We start from the raw sequence: 15,000 nt of genomic DNA on the forward strand, positions 1-15,000 counted from the left end.
CCCACAGACCCCACCCACCACGAGAGCATCACCACTTCCATCGGCTTAGCCAGACTGGCCCGGGCCCAGCCTACTACCCCGCACCAGACCACCACCCCTACCAGACCAGAGAGGAAGCCCCACGGCCCAGAACTGGCCCTCCTCCACTCCACAGGGCCCAACAGCAGGACCAGCGCAGCTACGCAGAGGTCGTCAGAGGACAGGAGAACCCTGTAGGATTAGGTGAGATTAAACAGCTCCTCCAATACATCTACACTAAACTGCACTAAACACACACGCATGCATGCACGCACACACACACACACACACACACACACACACACACACACACACACACACACACACACACACACACACACACACACACACACACACACACACACACACACACACACACACACACACACACACACACACACACACGCACACACACGCACACACATGCACACACACACACACGGGACGCATGCACACACACGCACGCACGTACACACACACGCACGGACGCATGCACGCACGCACACACACAGTCAGCATGTGGAACATTCAGGGCCTAAACTCATCAACCTATCAGTGTGCATGAGGAACATTTAGGGCCTAAACTCATCAACCTATCAGTTAGCATGTGGAACATTCAGGGCCTAAACTCATCAACCTATCAGTCAGCATGTGGAACATTCAGGGCCTAAGCTCATCAACCTATCAGTTAGCATGTGGAACATTCAGGGCCTAAACTCATCAACCTATCAGTTAGCATGTGGAACATTCAGGGCCTAAGCTCATCAACCTATCAGTCAGCATGTGGAACATTCAGGGCCTAAACTCATCAACCTATCAGTTAGCATGTGGAACATTCAGGGTCTAAACTCATCAACCTATCAGTTAGCATGTGGAACATTCAGGGCCTAAACTCATCAACCTATCAGTTAGCATGTGGAACATTCAGGGTCTAAACTCATCAACCTATCAGTCAGCATGTGGAACATTCAGGGTCTAAACTCATCAACCTATCAGTTAGCATGTGGAACATTCAGGGTCTAAACTCATCAACCTATCGGTCAGCATGTGGAACATTCAGGGTCTAAACTCATCAACCTATCAGTTAGCATGTGGAACATTCAGGGTCTAAACTCATCAACCTATCAGTCAGCATGTGGAACATTCAGGGTCTAAACTCATCAACCTATCGGTCAGCATGTGGAACATTCAGGGTCTAAACTCATCAACATTTGGACTGAAGAGTTTAGCACTGGAGTTCAACAAAAACCTTAAAGATGTTGACGTCATCATTCTGCAGGAGACATGGTGTAAGGCTGACACAGAAACACATCTCTGTCAATAGAGGCAGAGACTCTGGAGGACTGATCATTTGGTACAAATCCCAACTACAACATCTAATTGAAAAAAGAACTTGTACTGACAGAAAAAGACGTGTTACTTTGCGCAATATTTATATATATTCAGAGGAGATCTCCCCCCCCCCCCTCAGAATCCACATATTACTCAGAGGATATCTCCCCCTCAGAATCCCCATAATACTCAGAGGAGATCTCTCTGCCCCCCCCAGAATCCCCATATTACTCAGAGGAGATCCCCCCCCCCCCTCAGAATCCCCATATTACTCAGAGGAGATCTCCCCCTCAGAATCCCCATATTACTCAGAGGAGATCTCCCCCTCAGAATCCCCATAATACTCAGAGGAGATCTCTCTGCCCCCCCCCCCTCAGAATCCCCATATTACTCAGAGGATATCTCCCCCTCAGAATCCCCATATTACTCAGAGGAGATCTCTCCCCTCAGAATCCCCATATTACTCAGAGGAGATCTCTCCCCCAGAATCCCCATATTACTCAGAGGAGATCTCCCCCCCCTCAGAATCCCCATATTACTCAGAGGAGATCTCCCCCCCTCAGAATCCCCATATTACTCAGAGGAGATCTCCCCCCTCAGAATCCCCATATTACTCAGAGGAGATCTTCCCCACCCTTGAGGAAGAGACGTGTCATCTCCAGGCCCAGGGAAATGTGCTCATCTGTGGGGACACAAATGCACGGGAACACTACCTGATCTAACGAGCACATGAGGGGACAGCTTGATTATACAGGCCATAGTGTCTCTAACTGTCTGCATCTCCCCCATAGAAACAACAGTGACAGACCACACGAGGGGACAGCTTTATAACAGGCCATAGTGTCTCTAACTGTCTTCATCTCCCCCATAGAAACAACAGTGACAGACCACACGAGGGGACAGCTTTATAACAGGCCATAGTGTCTCTAACTGTCTTCATCTCCCCCATAGAAACAACAGTGACAGACCACACGAGGGGACAGCTTTATAACAGGCCATAGTGTCTCTAACTGTCTTCATCTCCCCCATAGAAACAACAGTGACAGACCACACGAGGGGACAGCTTTATAACAGGCCATAGTGTCTCTAACTGTCTTCATCTCCCCCATAGAAACAACAGTGACAGACCACACGAGGGGACAACTTTATAACAGGCCATAGTGTCTCTAACTGTCTTCATCTCCCCCATAGAAACAACAGTGACAGACCACACGAGGGGACAGCTTTATAACAGGCCATAGTGTCTCTAACTGTCTGCATCTCCCCCATAGAAACAACAGTGACAGACCACACGAGGGGACAGCTTGATTACAGGCCATAGTGTCTCTAACTGTCTTCATCTCCCCCATAGAAACAACAGTGACAGACCACACGAGGGGACAACTTTATAACAGGCCATAGTGTCTCTAACTGTCTTCATCTCCCCCATAGAAACAACAGTGACAGACCACACGAGGGGACAACTTTATAACAGGCCATAGTGTCTCTAACTGTCTTCATCTCCCCCATAGAAACAACAGTGACAGACCACACGAGGGGACAGCTTTATAACAGGCCATAGTGTCTCTAACTGTCTTCATCTCCCCCATAGAAACAACAGTGACAGACCACATGAGAGGACAGCTTTATAACAGGCCATAGTGTCTCTAACTGTCTTCATCTCCCCCATAGAAACAACAGTGACAGACCACACGAGGGGACAGCTTTATAACAGGCCATAGTGTCTCTAACTGTCTTCATCTCCCCCATAGAAACAACAGTGACAGACCACATGAGAGGACAGCTTTATAACAGGCCATAGTGTCTCTAACTGTCTTCATCTCCCCCATAGAAACAACAGTGACAGACCACATGAGAGGACAGCTTTATAACAGGCCATAGTGTCTCTAACTGTCTTCATCTCCCCCATAGAAACAACAGTGACAGACCACACGAGGGGACAGCTTTATTACAGGCCATAGTGTCTCTAACTGTCTTCATCTCCCCCATAGAAACAACAGTGACAGACCACACGAGGGGACAGCTTTATAACAGGCCATAGTGTCTCTAACTGTCTTCATCTCCCCCATAGAAACAACAGTGACAGACCACATGAGGGGACAGCTTTATAACAGGCCATAGTGTCTCTAACTGTCTTCATCTCCCCCATAGAAACAACAGTGACAGACCACACGAGGGGACAGCTTTATAACAGGCCATAGTGTCTCTAACTGTCTTCATCTCCCCCATAGAAACAACAGCACCGTCAACAACAACGGAAGGGATCTGTTACAGGTCTGTAGAAGCCTGGGTCTGTACTTTGGTCTATACTTTGGTCTGTACTTTGGTCTATACTTTGTCAATGGTAGGTTACTACCTACTGCTCACCTCTTGGCCACAGACCATATGATTACAGACATTGAACCTTTCTCTCCCAGCTCATTCACCATTGCTTGACAGTGAACACCTCTGTCTGATCACAGCCAAATTACGTTGTTCCTCAAAAGAACAGACATGGAAACAACCACACATTCACAGCCCAGTAAGCTGTACAACATCAGACATTCACAGTCCAGTAATCTGTACAACATCAGACATTCACAGCCCAGTAAGCTGTACAACATCAGACATTCACAGTCCAGTCAGCTGTACAACATCAGACATTCACAGCCCAGTCAGCTGTACAACATCAGACATTCACAGCCCAGTCAGCTGTACAACATCAGACATTCACAGCCCAGTCAGATGTACAACATCAGACATTCACAGCCCAGTGAGCTGTAAAACATCAGACATTCACAGCCCAGTCAGCTGTACAACTGTCATGTTTGTCATTTATTATCATGTCTTGTCCCTGTGCTCCCCATTCTATTCGTTTCCCTCTGCTGGTCTTATTAGGTTCTTTCCCTCTTTCTATCCCTCTCTCTCCCCCTCCCTCTCTCACTCTCTCGCTCTCTCTTCTCTCTATCGTTCCGTTCCTGCTCCCAGCTGTTCCTATTCCCCTAATCATCATTTAGTCTTCCCACACCTGTTCCCGATCCTTTCCCCTGATTAGAGTCCCTATTTCTTCCTTTGTGTTCCGTTCCTGTCCTGTCGGTTCCTTGTTTAGAATTCACCGTGCTGTGATTGTGTATCGCCCTGTCCTGTCGTGTTTTTGCCTTCATCAGATGCTGCGTGTGAGCAGGTGTCTCTGTCAGCTACGGCCTGCGCCTACCCGAAGCGACCTGCAGTCTGTGGCCGCTTCTCCTGTTATTCCCCTCTACAGACTAGAGGATTTCTGTTATTCCCTGTTTGGACATTTCCTGTTAAGGATTCAGGATTTGTCGTTTTCTGTTTGGACTTGAATAAACTCTGTTTCTGTTAAGTCGCTTTTGGGTCCTCTTTCACCTGCATGACAGAAGGAACCGACCAAGGAATGGACCCAGCGACTTCAGACGCTCGTTACACTGCCGTCGAGATCCAAGGAGCCATGCTCGGCAGACACGGGCAGGAATTGTCTGCTGCTCGCCATGCCGTGGAGAACCTGGCCGCTCAGGTTTCCGACCTCTCTGGACAGTTCCAGAGTCTACGTCTCGTGCCACCTGTTACTTCCTGGCCTGCCGAGCCTCCAGAACCTAGGGTTAATAACCCACCTTGCTACTCCGGGCAGCCCACTGAGTGCCGCTCCTTTCTCACGCAGTGTGAGATTGTGTTCTCTCTCCAACCCAACACATACTCTAGAGAGAGAGCTCGGGTTGCTTACGTCATTTCACTCCTTACTGGCCGGGCTCGAGAATGGGGCACAGCTATCTGGGAGGCAAGGGCTGATTGCTCTAACAAGTTCCAGAACTTTAAAGAGGAGATGATTCGGGTTTTTGACCGTTCAGTTTTTGGTGGGGAGGCTTCTAGGGCCCTGGCTTCCTTATGCCAAGGTGAACGGTCCATAACGGATTATTCTATTGAGTTTCGCACTCTTGCTGCCTCTAGTGAGTGGAACGAGCCGGCGCTGCTCGCTCGTTTTCTGGAGGGACTCCACGCAGTGGTTAAGGATGAGATTCTCTCCCGGGAGGTTCCTTCAGATGTGGACTCTTTGATTGCTCTCGCCATCCGCATAGAACGACGGGTAGATCTTCGTCACCGGGCTCGTGGAAGAGAGCTCGCATCAACGGTGTTTCCCTGCTCCGCATCGCAACCATCTCCCTCCTCTGGCTTTGAGACTGAGCCCATGCAGCTGGGAGGGATTCGCATCTCGACTAAGGAGAGGGAACGGAGGATCACCAACCGCCTGTGCCTCTATTGCGGAGTTGCTGGACATTTTGTTAATTCATGTCCAGTAAAAGCCAGAGCTCATCTGTAAGCGGAGGGCTACAGGTGAGCGCAACTACTCAAGTCTCTCCATCAAAATCCTGTACTACTTTGTCGGTCCATCTACGCTGGACCGGTTCGGGTGCTACATGTAGTGCCTTGATAGACTCTGGGGCTGAGGGTTGTTTCATGGACGAAGCATGGGTTCGGAAACATGACATTCCTTTCAGAGAATTAGAGAAGCCTACGCCCATGTTCGCCTTAGATGGTAGTCATCTTCCCAGTATCAGATTTGAGACACTACCTTTAACCCTCACAGTATCTGGTAACCACAGTGAGACTATTTCTTTTTTGATTTTCCGTTCACCGTTTACACCTGTTGTTTTGGGTCATCCCTGGCTAGTATGTCATAATCCTTCTATTAATTGGTCTAGTAATTCTATCCTATCCTGGAACGTTTCTTGTCATGTGAAGTGTTTAATGTCTGCCATCCCTCCCGTTTCTTCTGTCCCTACTTCTCAGGAGGAACCTGGCGATTTGACAGGAGTGCCGGAGGAATATCATGATCTGCGCACGGTCTTCAGTCGGTCCCGAGCCAACTCCCTTCCTCCTCACCGGTCGTATGATTGTAGTATTGATCTCCTTCCGGGGACCACTCCTCCTCGAGGTAGACTATACTCTCTGTCGGCTCCCGAACGTAAGGCTCTCGAGGATTATTTGTCTGTGTCTCTTGACGCCGGTACCATAGTGCCTTCTTCCTCTCCGGCCGGGCGGGGTTCTTTTTGTTAAGAAGAAGGACGGTACTCTGCGCCCCTGCGTGGATTATCGAGGGCTGAATGACATAACGGTTAAGAATCGTTATCCGCTTCCCCTTATGTCATCAGCCTTCGAGATTCTGCAGGGAGCCAGGTGCTTTACTAAGTTGGACCTTCGTAACGCTTACCATCTCGTGCGCATCAGAGAGGGGGACGAGTGGAAAACGGCGTTTAACACTCCGTTAGGGCATTTTGAGTACCGGGTTCTGCCGTTCGGTCTCGCCAATGCGCCAGCTGTTTTTCAGGCATTAGTTAATGATGTTCTGAGAGACATGCTGAACATCTTTGTTTTTGTCTATCTTGACGATATCCTGATTTTTTCTCCGTCACTCGAGATTCATGTTCAGCACGTTCGACGTGTTCTACAGCGCCTTTTAGAGAATTGTCTCTACGTAAAGGCTGAGAAGTGCTCTTTTCATGTCTCCTCCGTTACTTTTCTCGGTTCCGTTATTTCCGCTGAAGGCATTCAGATGGATTCCGCTAAGGTCCAAGCTGTCAGTGATTGGCCCGTTCCAAGGTCACGTGTCGAGTTGCAGCGCTTTTTAGGTTTCGCTAATTTCTATCGGCGTTTCATTCGTAATTTCGGTCAAGTTGCTGCCCCTCTCACAGCTCTTACTTCTGTCAAGACGTGTTTTAAGTGGTCCGGTTCCGCCCAGGGAGCTTTTGATCTTCTAAAAGAACGTTTTACGTCCGCTCCTATCCTCGTTACTCCTGACGTCACTAGACAATTCATTGTCGAGGTTGACGCTTCAGAGGTAGGCGTGGGAGCCATTCTATCCCAGCGCTTCCAGTCTGACGATAAGGTTCATCCTTGCGCTTATTTTTCTCATCGCCTGTCGCCATCTGAGCGCAACTATGATGTGGGTAACCGTGAACTGCTCGCCATCCGCTTAGCCCTAGGCGAATGGCGACAGTGGTTGGAGGGGGCGACCGTTCCTTTTGTCGTTTGGACAGACCATAAGAACCTTGAGTACATCCGTTCTGCCAAACGACTTAATGCCCGTCAAGCTCGTTGGGCGTTGTTTTTCGCTCGTTTCGAGTTTGTGATTTCTTACCGTCCGGGTAGCAAGAACACCAAGCCTGATGCCTTATCCCGTCTGTTTAGTTCTTCTGTGGCTTCTACTGATCCCGAGGGGATTCTTCCTTATGGGCGTGTTGTCGGGTTAACAGTCTGGGGAATTGAAAGACAGGTTAAGCAAGCACTCACGCACACTGCGTCGCGCGCGCTTGTCCTAGTAACCTCCTTTTCGTTCCTGTTTCCACTCGTCTGGCTGTTCTTCAGTGGGCTCACTCTGCCAAGTTAGCTGGTCATCCCGGTGTTCGAGGCACTCTTGCGTCTATTCGCCAGCGCTTTTGGTGGCCGACTCAGGAGCGTGACACGCGCCGTTTCGTGGCTGCTTGTTCGGACTGCGCGCAGACTAAGTCGGGTAACTCTCCTCCTGCCGGTCGTCTCAGACCGCTCCCCATTCCTTCTCGACCATGGTCTCACATCGCCTTAGACTTCATTACCGGTCTGCCTTTGTCTGCGGGGAAGACTGTGATTCTTACGGTTGTCGATAGGTTCTCTAAGGCGGCACATTTCATTCCCCTCGCTAAACTTCCTTCCGCTAAGGAGACGGCACAAATCATTATTGAGAATGTATTCAGAATTCATGGCCTCCCGTTAGACGCCGTTTCAGACAGAGGCCCGCAATTCACGTCACAGTTTTGGAGGGAGTTCTGTCGTTTGATTGGTGCGTCCGTCAGTCTCTCTTCCGGGTTTCATCCCCAGTCTAACGGTCAAGCAGAGAGGGCCAATCAGACGATTGGTCGCATACTACGCAGCCTTTCTTTCAGAAACCCTGCGTCTTGGGCAGAACAGCTTCCCTGGGCAGAATACGCTCACAATTCGCTTCCTTCGTCTGCTACCGGGTTATCTCCGTTTCAGAGTAGTCTGGGTTACCAGCCTCCTCTGTTCTCATCCCAGCTTGCCGAGTCCAGCGTTCCCTCCGCTCAAGCGTTTGTCCAACGTTGTGAGCGCACCTGGAGGAGGGTGAGGTCTGCACTTTGCCGTTACAGGGCACAGACGGTGAGAGCCGCCAATAAACGCAGGATTAAGAGTCCAAGGTATTGTTGCGGCCAGAGAGTGTGGCTTTCCACTCGCAACCTTCCTCTTACGACAGCTCCTCGTAAGTTGACTCCGCGGTTCATTGGTCCGTTCCGTGTCTCCCAGGTCGTCAATCCTGTCGCTGTGCGACTGCTTCTTCCGCGACATCTTCGTTGCGTCCATCCTGTCTTCCATGTCTCCTGTGTTAAGCCCTTTCTTCGCACCCCCGTTCGTCTTCCCTCCCCCTCCCGTCCTTGTCGAGAGCGCACCTATTTACAAGGTACATAAGATCATGGACATGCGTTCTCGGGGACGGGGTCACCAATACTTAGTGGATTGGGAGGGTTACGGTCCTGAGGAGAGGAGTTGGGTTCCGTCTCGGGACGTGCTGGACCGTTCACTCATCGATGATTTCCTCCGTTGCCGCCAGGATTCCTCCTCGAGTGCGCCAGGAGGCGCTCGGTGAGTGGGGGGTACTGTCATGTTTGTCATTTATTATCATGTCTTGTCCCTGTGCTCCCCATTCTATTCGTTTCCCTCTGCTGGTCTTATTAGGTTCTTTCCCTCTTTCTATCCCTCTCTCTCCCCCTCCCTCTCTCACTCTCTCGCTCTCTCTTCTCTCTATCGTTCCGTTCCTGCTCCCAGCTGTTCCTATTCCCCTAATCATCATTTAGTCTTCCCACACCTGTTCCCGATCCTTTCCCCTGATTAGAGTCCCTATTTCTTCCTTTGTGTTCCGTTCCTGTCCTGTCGGTTCCTTGTTTAGAATTCACCGTGCTGTGATTGTGTATCGCCCTGTCCTGTCGTGTTTTTGCCTTCATCAGATGCTGCGTGTGAGCAGGTGTCTCTGTCAGCTACGGCCTGCGCCTACCCGAAGCGACCTGCAGTCTGTGGCCGCTTCTCCTGTTATTCCCCTCTACAGACTAGAGGATTTCTGTTATTCCCTGTTTGGACATTTCCTGTTAAGGATTCAGGATTTGTCGTTTTCTGTTTGGACTTGAATAAACTCTGTTTCTGTTAAGTCGCTTTTGGGTCCTCTTTCACCTGCATGACAACAACATCAGACATTCACAGCCCAGTCAGCTGTACAACATCAGACAGACATTCACAGCCCAGTGAGCTGTACAACATCAGACATTCACAGCCCAGTCAGCTGTACAACATCAGACATTCACAGACCAGTAAGCTGTACAACATCATACATTCACAGCCCAGTCAGCTGTACAACGTCAGACATTCACAGCCCAGTAATCTGTACAACATCAGACATTCATAGCCCAGTCAGCTGTACAACATCAGACAGACATTCACAGCCCAATGAGCTGTACAACATCAGACATTCACAGCCCAGTCAGCTGTACAACATCAGACATTCACAGCCCAGTAAGCTGTACAACATCAGACATTCACAGCCCAGTCAGCTGTACAACGTCAGACATTCACAGCCCAGTAATCTGTACAACATCAGACATTCACAGTCCAGTCAGCTGTACAACATCAGACATTAACAGTCCAGTCAGCTGTACAACATCAGACATTCACAGCCCAGTAATCTGTACAACATCAGACATTCACAGCCCAATAATCTGTACAACATCAGACATTCACAGTCCAGTCAGCTGTACAACATCAGACATTCATAGCCCAGTAATCTGTACAACATCAGACATTCACAGTCCAGTCAGCTGTACAACATCAGACATTCATAGCCCAGTAATCTGTACAACATCAGACATTCACAGTCCAGTCAGCTGTACAACATCAGACATTCACAGCCCAGTAATCTGTACAACATCAGACATTCACAGCCCAGTAATCTGTACAACATCAGACATTCACAGCCCAGTCAGCTGTACAACATCAGACATTCACAGCCCAGTAATCTGTACAACATCAGACATTCACAGCCCAGTCAGCTGTACAACATCAGACATTCACAGTCCAGTCAGCTGTACAACATCAGACATTCACAGCCCAGTAATCTGTACAACATCAGACATTCACAGCCCAGTCAGCTGTACAACATCAGACATTCACAGCCCAGTAATCTGTACAACATCAGACATTCACAGCCCAGTCAGCTGTACAACATCAGACATTCACAGTCCAGTCAGCTGTACAACATCAGACATTCACAGTCCAGTCAGCTGTACAACATCAGACATTCACAGTCCAGTCAGCTGTACAACATCAGACATTCACAGTCCAGTCAGCTGTACAACATCAGGCATTCACAGCCCAGTCAGCTGTACAACATCAGACATTCACAGCCCAGTCAGATGTACAACATCAGACATTCATACAGATGGGCCCCAAACAGCACAGAAGAAAACCAGAAAGCAACCTGGATCCATAATATCCAAACACTCTTAGATAACTTTCTGTGAAGAACAGTGAAGAAGGCATCGATCTGGCAGTAAAAAACAAACTATATATTCAGGCAAACAGCAAAAGAAGCACATTTGAAATTGATAAAAACTAAACAAGATGACAACTGGTTTTGATGCAGATTGTAAAATTATAAGGAAAAAACATAGAACACTATCCAACCAAAAGCACAGAGACCCAAATAATGGTGAATTACACCTTCATTACTGTGAGACTTTAAAACTCTATAAACGTAACACTCAGAACCATAAAAGCACAGTACAACAGCAAGCAACTGACACTAATTCAGGAGTCCATAAACACACACAACTTCTGGCAAAATTGGAAAAAAAACATTTTAAATAATCGAAACGAGGAATTAGCGATAGAAAATGGTGACATACGGACAACCCATTTTAAACTCTCTACAACACCGTTCAAATTGACACAAACGCAGAACAATGACAAATTCATGAGGAGTTGAATGGATTCGAAAAACCCCAATTACTGACCAGGGGCTCAATAAGAAACTTCAGGCTCTCAAATTTTAAAAAGCCTGCAGACCTGATGGCATCCTAAACGAGATGCTCAAACTCACTAGTGCAAAATATCAATTGGCTTTATTAAAACTGTTTAATTTGATCCTGAGTGTAGGTTATTTCCCTGACATCTGGAATCAAGGACTCATAACCCCAATCTTTACAGAGACAAATTTGACCCCAACTATAACAGAGGCATTTGTGTGAATAGTAACCTGGGAAAGGTTTTCTGTAGTATTATAAATGTAAGAGTTCTCAACTTCCTTAATAAGCTAAATGTTTTGAGTAAAAGACATTATTGGATTTATACCAAAACATCACACAACTGATCATATTTACACCCTACACACCCTGATAGATAAACATGTCCACCAAAATAATACCAAAATATACACTTGCTTTATCAACTTCCAAAAAGCATTTGATTCTATTTGGAATACAGGACTGTTCTACAAAGTTATTGAAAGTGGTGTAGGGGGTAAAACATATGACATAATTAAATCAATATATCCTGGCAATATATACATTGATGTTGGTGTTAGTCTCCACAATTCAGAAGTTAAATGCCTACTCTTCGCAGACGACCTATGCCTGCTGTCACCCACAGCACATGGCCTTACAGCAGAGCCTGGACCTGCTAGAGCAGTACTGCCAGACCTGGGCCCTGGACCTGCTAGAGCAGTACTGCCAGACCTGGGCCCTGGACCTGCTAGAGCAGTACTGCCAGACCTGGGCCCTGGACCTGCTAGAGCAGTACTGCCAGACCTGGGCCCTGGACCTGCTAGAGCAGTACTGCCAGACCTGGGCCCTGGACCTGCTAGAGCAGTACTGCCAGACCTGGGCCCTGGACCTGCTAGAGCAGTACTGCCAGACCTGGGCCCTGGCAGTAAACCACAAAAATACTAAAATAATGATTTTCCAGAGAAGATACAGATCTCAGGGAATTAGACCAAAGTTCTCAATTGGTACAAAGTATATAGAGTACTGCACAAACTACAATTACTTAGGTTTAAAAATAAGCTCAGCTGGACACCTTAATGAGGCAGTGAATGAACAGAGAGAGAAAGCACGCAGGACATTCTACGCCATTAAAAAGCTCATCCAAATTGAAATACCTATTCAAATTTGGCTAAAACTGATTGAATGTGTCATTGAACCAATTGCACTTTATGGCAGCAAGGTGTGGGGTCCACTTGCAAAACGAGATTTCATCAAATGGGACAAACACCCCATTGAAACACTGCATGCAGAGTTATGTAAGATTCTCCTACATGTCCAGAGGAACACTACAAACAATGCATGCAGGGCAGAATTAGGCCAATATCCACTAATAATAAAAACTCAAAAAAAAGCAATTAAGTTTTGGAAACATCTAAAATACAGTGACCCCCTCTCATATCATTACCAAGCCCTGCAATGCCAAGTGCTGAGCAAATAAAAGTCTCCCCTCATCCAGCTGGTCCTGGTCCTGAGTTCACAAACCTGTTCTACTAACACACTGAAGCATCAGGACCAGAACATCCAATCAATCAGAATAAAACAAATTACAACACAGTCAAAACTAAACAACATTGCTTATTGGGAAACACAAGCACAAGCACAAAGCAAAATGCATTGGTATCTGGCCCTAAATTGACAGTACACCGTGGCTAAATATTTGACCATGGTTACTGATCAAAACCTTAGAAAAACCTTGACAAAGTACAGGCTCAGTGAGCACAGCCTTGCCATTGAGAAGGGTAGACACAGGAAAACCTGGCTCCCTGTAAAGGAAAGGCTGCACAACCACTGCACCACAGCAGAACCTGAGACAGAGCTGCATTTCCTGACAAAATGTCAAAAACATGAAACAATTAAAGAGTGTTATTTCCCCAATTGTGAAACCCTTATTAAAGGTTTCAAAGACCTCTCTGATGAGAGTAGGCTACCCGTCCTGTTGGGGGAGGACGCAGAGAGCTGTGCGTTGGCAGCGCACTACATTGCTGCCTGCCATAAGTTGAGGGACAGTGTCTGACAGACCAATCAACCTGCACATGTACTCTACTGTATACTTATTGTTATTGTGAGAGAGGGAGAGGTGAGAGAGAGAGGGAGAGAGAGAGAGAGAGAGATGAGAGAAAGAGGGAGAGAGAGAGAGAGAGAGAGAGAGAGAGAGAGAGAGAGAGAGAGAGAGAGAGAGAGAGAGAGAGAGAGAGAGAGAGAGAGAGAGAGAGAGAGAGGGGGGAGGGAGAGAGAGAGAGAGAGAGAGAGAGAGAGAGAGAGAGAGGGAGAGTGAGAGGGTTTATTTCACTTTATATACTCACTTTATATATTATCTACCTCACTTGCTTTGGCAATGTTAACACGTTTCCCATGCCAATAAAGCCCTTGAATTGAATTGAATTGAGAGAGAGAGAGAGAGAGAGAGAGAGAGGGAGAGGGAGAGAGAGAGAGAGAGAGAGAGAGAGAGAGAGAGAGAGAGAGAGAGAGAGAGAGAGAGAGAGAGAGAGAGAGAGAGAGAGAGAGAGAGAGAGAGAGAGAGAGAGAGAGAGAGAGAGAGAGAGAGACTTTTACATTTACATTTACGTCATTTAGCAGACACTTTTATCCATAAAGTAGATGTTCCAGGTGTAAAGGAAGGGGGGGTCTGAATTAAAGGACGATCTAAAGCTGCCTGCTCACTTCATATTATTTCTGGAGAAACATGTGATACCTCTGTGATTAGCATAACTATAGCCCTGTGCACACACACAGCGTTCCCAGCTGAATATGCAGATATATGAATGAACAGATAGAGGAGTGAATGTGGCGGCAGGCTGAATGGAATAGCCTCTTTGTCCAGCTGTGTTGAATGGACTGGTCAGATCTGAGAGCTCCTACCTGACGTCCTACAATCTCTATTCTCTACTTCATAGCTACATCACTGATGCCAACAAACACACCTGCTTTCCAGAACTGTGTGTGTGTGTGTGTGTGTGTGTGTGTGTGTGTGTGTGTGTGTGTGTGTGTGTGTGTGTGTGTGTGTGTGTGTGTGTGTGTGTGTGTGTGTGTGTGTGTGTGTGTGTGTGTGTGTGTGTGTGTGTGTGTGTGTGTGTGTGTGTGTGTGTGTGTGTGTGTGTGTGTGTGTGTGTGTGTGTGTGTGTGTGCGTGCATCATGTGTGTGAATACTCACTGTTGCAAGTACGGTTGAACTTGAGGCTCTCCTGTGGGTGTCCCTTCAACCTACAGTGGAAGCGATGCTGCCAGAACTCAGGGAACCAGGGGTTTCTCAGGTTGTTGTCTGGCCGCAGCTTCAGGTAGTACTCATCAAACCACTTCACATCAGCTGACTGCAGCTTGATGGTGATTCCCCCCGCCGCCTCGCGCACGTACCCATCTGTCACATCGTACCGGTCCGCCCAGCCATCACTGGGACAAGGGGACAGAAGGGACATAGAAGTTATAGACACGATGAATCAACGTTGAAGGGATTTCTAAGGGACCGTTAGAAACATAGGGAAGTCACTGGAAAACAAGAAGGTTGGTCTTAGGTTCTGGAAGTGACGTGTCTGTTCCATACACAAGGCCTAAGGTGTCCACTGGTTGACGTCTGTGGTTGTTT

At 47.7% G+C, this 15,000-nt stretch overlaps 1 protein-coding gene across 2 annotated transcripts in view; it reads right to left on the bottom strand.

Annotated features, from left to right (window-relative positions):
- LOC124005922 (metabotropic glutamate receptor 5-like) overlaps window positions 1-15,000 on the bottom strand; it is a 145,622-nt gene that overhangs the window by 26,555 nt on the left and 104,067 nt on the right. For both annotated transcript variants that reach the window (XM_046315565.1, XM_046315563.1), the window contains exon 7: window positions 14,572-14,807. In XM_046315565.1, coding sequence (XP_046171521.1) covers window positions 14,572-14,807 — 236 coding nt within the window. The remainder of the gene's footprint in view (window positions 1-14,571; window positions 14,808-15,000) is intronic.

The sequence above is a fragment of the Oncorhynchus gorbuscha genome, linkage group LG19, assembly GCF_021184085.1.
Source record: "Oncorhynchus gorbuscha isolate QuinsamMale2020 ecotype Even-year linkage group LG19, OgorEven_v1.0, whole genome shotgun sequence".
Lineage (NCBI taxonomy): Eukaryota > Metazoa > Chordata > Actinopteri > Salmoniformes > Salmonidae > Oncorhynchus > Oncorhynchus gorbuscha.